The sequence below is a fragment of the Natator depressus genome, chromosome 1, assembly GCF_965152275.1.
Source record: "Natator depressus isolate rNatDep1 chromosome 1, rNatDep2.hap1, whole genome shotgun sequence".
NCBI lineage: Eukaryota > Metazoa > Chordata > Testudines > Cheloniidae > Natator > Natator depressus.
Genome location: NC_134234.1, coordinates 3616427 through 3622987, shown reverse-complemented (window position 1 = coordinate 3622987; position 6561 = coordinate 3616427). Strand labels below are relative to the sequence as shown.

Here is a 6561-nt window from a genome sequence, read left to right as displayed (position 1 = left end):
CAGGGAGAGGACAGGGGGTTTAGCCAGCACATAGCGGGGTCTGAGCTGAGGGACCAGCATGGGGAGCAGCTGGTCCCATGTGCTGCGTCTTTTCCCTGCCACCAGCCTTGCACAGCCACCCGCATTGTCGGCCAATAGACCCCACCCCCCGACTCACCGCAGGAAGGCAGGCATGTGGGAAGCAGGGATCTGGCCAGCAGCAGGACCTGCTGGTATGGATGGGGGGAGATAGAAAATTCAGGACGATATGCCTGTTTGAAGAAAAAGTCAGGACACCTGCAGGAGGGCTTAAATACAGGACTGTCCCTTTAAAAACGGGAAGTCTGGTCCCCCTGCACCAACTGCAGCTGCAATTCTCTGGAGCAGAGCTACCAGCGCGGCTAGGCTTAAAATGCTGCCCCGGCACAGCTGCACCGCTGTGGTGCGTTAGTGGAGACGCTCTGTGTGACGAAGTGGGAGTGTTCTTAATGTTTCCTCTGAATAGTGTGGGGGTGCCTCAGTTTCCCCTAGCAGTTCTTAAGTCTCTAGGGGGTGGGGTAAGGGTGTATGATCATTGCAGAGCCCTAGAGGGCAGGTGTGTGCAGGGGTCTGGACACAGAGAATGGCTGACACCCTGTTTCCTGGCCACTGATGGCCTGACCCTTCTCCCCTGCAAGATGAGAGCTAAAGGGTTGGAGAACAAAGGAATCCGGTGCCCTCCTGGCCCGGGAAAGGGACAAAGCCCAGAGAAGGGGGGGCTGGAGGGGGAGTCAGTTTGGGGCTGGCTGGGGACGAGGAGTGAAGGGCAGATGTGGTTGTCTGGCTCACTGCCCCCCAAAATGGACCCGGCTGAGGGGTCCTGGTCTCTGCACCTACAAGCTCTGTGTTAGACCATGTTCCTGTCATCTAATAAACCTTCTGTTTTACTGGCTAGCTGAGAATCACGTCTGACTGCGGAGTCGGGGGGCAGGACCCTCTGGCTTCCCCAGGACTCGCTGGGGGAAGCGCACGGAGGGGCAGGGGAGGCTGAATGCTCCGAGGTCAGACCCAGGAAGGTGGAGCCGGGTGAGCTGTGTGTCCGGCAGACAGGCTGCTCCCCGAGAGGAGACTTCCCCAGAGTCCTGCCTGGCTTCATGGGGAGCAGTTCCAGAGCATCGCCCAGGGACTCCGTGACACTCTGCGCTGATGCGGGAGAGCTCTCCCGGCAGCATAATTAATCCTCCTCCCCCAGAGGCAGTAGCCATGTCTACACAGGGGGTCAGGTTGGTATATCTATGTCGCTCACAGGTGTGGACTTTTCACCCCCCTGGGCAATGTGGTTATCCCGATATAGGTCTGTAGTGCAGACTAGAGCTTAACTGAGATTGGCTTCACATACTTAGGACCAAATCCTGAAAAAATTTGCAACTATACTCAGGTGAGTATTTTCATAAATATCAATGGGAGTTGCTCGTGAATGAGTTTACTTGTCTACTTGAGGGTTGGTTGGGTCAAGATGTCAGCGCCAATAGGATCCAGCAGGAGGATTGTGGATGAAAGAGGTTCTGCTCTCACACCATGACTAACCGGGTGTGACTCCTCAGTAATGAGTGTGAAACTGGGGTAAGTGCCAGAAGAACCAGTCCTGTGGCTGCTTTAACGCACGTTCACAGTCACTGCTTGAGCCCTGAGAGCGACTGTAGCAAACGTGCGGAGGAGAGATTCTGCTGTGGACAGCAACACCAGGAGGGCGCGCCCTGCGTCACCTGGGGCCAGAACCGTCCAAACCATCGTCCTTCTTCTGGAATGGAGATGTTACGTCACAGGGGCAGTACGTAACTTGTCGTGGGTCACCAGTGTGGTACAATGTTCGGCTGTGTATGTCTGTGTTCTCGCTGTGTCCTGTCCCAGCTCTGCGCAGACAGCTGGCCCAGCAGACCTCGAGCGAACAACCCAATGACCACAAGATCCCTTAAGGTACGAAAGCACCCAGCCAGGTTTATTGTCGATGGAGCATGCTACTACGATCCCGCGGACTCTACCGGACCACTAAGGCATGTCTGCCTGTTACAGTGAACCAGCTCAGTGAACAGCGGGACTTCCCGTTCCTCCCTAGGCTAGACAGAGACACTCCCTGTGAGGCTCCATTTCATACATCAATACAAACAAGTTACGTACTGACCCTCTAACGTAGTTAATTGACACCCTCTGACGTAGCCGGATGCCACCCATCACTTTGTACATCTCTACCCATCACACTGTCATCCTGACCTTATCTTTAGGATGGGTCACCATGTTCCTCTTATCTTTAGGGGGTGTGTGGGTATCAAGGTGTTCTTGTACCACTCTTCTGGAATGTGTTTGCGTGAGTGCCCTCTGCCCAGCACCCCTTAGAAATGTGTGGCTTTGAAATGTCAGCCCTGTGCTTGCCAGATTCTGTGAGCAGGGCCTGCCTCTAGCTCACAGCCTAATTTTCCTTTATATCAAAAAAGTTTTGACCATTACTTTAGCCCAGGCCTCATACTAGGCCTCTAATACAAGGGCTTATATCTCAGACTCTCTTCCTACTACAGTTCCACAGTACGAGAGTGTTTCTGGATTTACAGTCACGCATGAGAGGCAGCTGTCACACAACAAAGTCTTTGATGGTGTCTATGACTCTCTCAACAAATGCATTCCAGGGCTAGCTGACACTCCAGTTCTCACTGATTTTCTCTTTTGCTGTTAGTTACTGGAAACTGAATAGAAGATCCAAGTGATGATACGTGATGCTAGCTGACAATCACACCTTTTTTGACCCTGTAACTTACATCCTGACCGGCATCCCGGGTACGGAGGAGTCTCATGTCTGGATCGCCATCCCCTTCTGTCTGATGTACGTTACGACACTTTGTGGGAACTCTCTCCTACTGTTCATCATACTAACAGAACGAAGCCTCCATGAGCCCATGTATCTATTCGTCTCCATGCTGGCCGCTGCTGATCTGCTGTTATCTACCACCACAGTGCCCAAGATGCTGGCTGTATTCTGGTTTAGAGCAGGGGAAATTACTTTTGCTGGCTGCCTGACCCAGATGTTCTTCATCCATGTCAGTTTTATTGCCGAGTCGGCCATCCTGCTGGCCATGGCGTTTGATCGGTACGTTGCCATCTGCGACCCCCTGAGATACACCAGTGTGCTAACCAAGCCTGTGATCGGGAAGATGGGGCTGGCAGTTGTCACAAGAAGTTTCTGTATCATTTTCCCTCTCATCTTGCTCACGAAGCAGCTGAAGTTCTGCAGAACCAACCTCCTGCCTCACACCTATTGTGAGCATATGATCTTAGCCCGACTGGCCTGCGACGACATCAAAATCCATGTCTGGTATGGCGTAGCTGTGGCTATTTTAGTAATTGGTTTGGATATTGTGCTCATTGCTGTATCTTATGGTTTGATCCTCAGGGCCGTCTTCAGGCTCCCCTCCAAGGACGCCCGGCTCAAGGCTCTCCGCACCTGTGGCTCCCACATCTGTGTCATACTGATGTTCTACGTGCCGGCTGTTTTCTCCTCTTTAGCACACCAGTTTGGGCACATCATCCCAGGTTATATTGTAAACCTACTGGCCAACCTTTACGTGCTCATTCCCCCCATGTTAAACCCCATTGTGTATGGGGTGACAACAAAAGAGATCCTGAAACGGGTGATCAACGTCTTTTATCTATGCTGGAGCAGAAGCTCCATGCTGAGCTAAAGGAGACAACAGAAAATGCTTTGGGACTTGGAAATTAAAGCCAGGTTTTCATTTGAACTATAGGGGTGTTTTTACTATGTACTTAAACTGTGTAAGCTGGAAAGCTGGTCTCTCTTGCCAACAGAATTTGGTCCAATGAAAGATATCTCCTCCCCCACTTTGTGTCTCTAATATTCTGGGACTGACATGGCTATAATATCATTGCGCAAAGCCAGAAAAAAATCACCCAGACCAAGTGAATCTTGTTCTAAGTTGAAGGAAAACAGCAAAACAAGAAAGAACAAAGGTAAACATCAGTATGAGAGAGAGCACAGTGTGTGCATCTCCTGTCTGACAAGCTGCATCTGAGCTGGACTCTTAATGGCAACAGAAAGCAGCAGCCAAGGGGGCCAAGACATGGGCCAGTGGGAAGTGCACTGGGCTGCACGTTGGGAGAGAGGGATTCTAGTCTTGGTTCTGCCACCATCCTGCTATGTCACCTTGGGAGAGTTTCTTTCCTCCTCAAACTCCTAAATCCTTCTCAGGGTCACAGTTTTGCAGGCCTCAGTCCCCAATTCCATAGCCAAGGTCTGTCTCCCACAGACCTTGCGTTTGGCTGCCTTACGGCACATTTCACATGGATGGGCCCGGTTTCCCCAGGCTGATCTCACTCTTCCCTACACGGGTGGCTTTGTGGGGGTGGCTGGGTGGGAGAGAGGTCAGGGGGTGAGTGGCCAGGTGCAGTGGGTGAGGGGTTCATTTGCATGTGCTCTCTGGTCCCCCCGACTGTGGGAGACAGAGAGAGAGGGAATAGAATCGTGTGTGTGTGATTAGCTGTTTCTTACCCTGTGCTAAAGGAATGTTTTGCCACTGAGGATAACGTGCTGACTCCTCCTGGGGCTTGGAGGCTTGTTCGACCTTCTGCTAACATCACACAGCATCCAGCAAAAATGCTGTGGGAATCTATTTTCCTTTTATTCTCACTTTCCATTCCTGCAGCTGTTGAGAAGAAATGTCTCATAAGAATGGTATATACTGGGCCAGGCCAAAGGTCCACCTAGCCCCGTATCCTGTCTTCCAACAGTGGCCAGTGCCAGGTGTTTCAGGGGGGTGAACAGAACAGGACAATCATCAAGTGATCCATCCCCCCTCATCCTATCCTGGTTTCTGGCGGTCAGAGGTTTTGGAACACCAACAGCATGGGGTTGAATCCTTGACCATCGTGGTTTATAGCCAAAGATGGACCTAATTTATCTAATTTATCTAATTATTTTTTAATCCTTTGGCCATCACAACATCCTCTGGCAATGAGTTTCACAGGTTAGCTCTGTGTTCTATGAAAAAATACTTCCTCTTGTTTGTTTTAAATCTGCTGCCTATTAATTTCATCAGGTAACCCCTGGTTTTTGCATTCTGTGTATAAGTAAATAACATTTCTTTTTCACTTTCTCCACAACAGTCATGATTTTATAGACCTCTGTCATATCCCTCCTTCGTTGTCTCTTTTCTAAGCTGAATGGCCCAAGTCTTTTTTAGTGTCTCCTCATATGGAAGCCGTTCATTACCCTTAATCATTTTTGTTGCCCTTTTCTGAATCTTTTCAAGTTACACTATGTCCTTTTTGAGACGGGGCTACCAGAACTGGACACACTATTGAAGGTATGAGCGTACCATGGATTTATATACTGGCACTATGATATTTTCTATCCATTTCCTAATGGTTCTTAACAATCCATTAGCCTTTTTGACCACTGCTGTGCCTAGAGCAGAAGTTTTCAGAGAACTGTCCACGGTGACGCTACAATCTCTTTATTGGGTGGTAACAACTAATTTAAACCCCATCCTTGTATATGTGTAGTTAGCATTATTTATTCCAGTGTGCATCATTTTTCAGTCATCGAGGCTGAATTTCATCAGCGATTTCGTATCCCAGTCATCCAGTTTTGTGAGATCCCTTTGTAACTTTTCTCAGTCAACTTTGGATTTAACTATCTTGAATAATTTTGTATCCTTGCAAACTTTGCCACTTCACTCCCTTTTCCGTATCATTAAGGAATTTGTTGAACAGCACTGGTTCCAGTCAGATGCTTTGGGGACCCCCGCTGTTTACCTCACTCCATTGTGAAAATGGACCATTTTTTCCTACCCTTTGTTTCCTATATTTTAACCAGTTACTGATCCACGAGGTGGCCTTCGTCTTATCCCATGACAGCTCACTTTGCCTAAGAGCCTTTGGTAAAGGACCTTGTCAAAGGCTTTCTGAAAGTCCAAGTGCACTATGGCTACTGGATCACCCTTCTCCACATTCTTGTTGATGCCCTAAAGCATTCTATTACCTTGGTGAGGCATGATTTCCCTTTATAAAGACTGTGTTAACTCTTCCCTGCATATTGCGTTTATCTTTTAAAGCCATTGGAGATATTTGCTGCTGGCAGTCACAGATGGGCCATACGTCACTGTAGGCAATCTCATAATACCATCTCCTCCATAAACTTATCCAGCACACTTTGCAGATGAGGAAATTTTTCTAGGCAGACGGGGCTCGAGGGGGCTGATAGATCAGGATGGGGGGATCCCGCTGGGGGCTGCCCACTCTGCAAGTGTGGAGCCAGGTTGGGGAGTGGAGGCAGGGCAGGGGCAGGTTTTATAGATTCATAGATGATTAGGGTTGGAAGAGACCTCAGGAAGTCATCTAGTCCAACCCCCTGCTCAAAGCAGGACCAATCCCCAATTAAATCATCCCAGCCAGGGCTTTGTCAAGCCTGACCTTAAAAACCTCTAAGGATGGAGATTCCACCACCTCCCTCAGTAACCCCTTCCAGTGCTTCACCACCCTCCTAGTGAAATAGTTTTTCCTAATATCCAACCTAGACCTCCCTGTGACGGTGCCCCC

At 49.5% G+C, this 6561-nt stretch overlaps 1 protein-coding gene across 1 annotated transcript; it reads left to right on the top strand.

The window, feature by feature from the left end:
* The first annotated feature begins 2726 nt into the window (after positions 1–2726).
* On the top strand, positions 2727–3689 carry LOC142000458 (olfactory receptor 52B2-like). Its single transcript, XM_074974792.1, has one exon. The coding sequence runs from the start codon at positions 2727–2729 to the stop codon at positions 3687–3689; it is 963 nt and encodes a 320-aa protein (XP_074830893.1).
* Positions 3690–6561: the final 2872 nt, after the last annotated feature.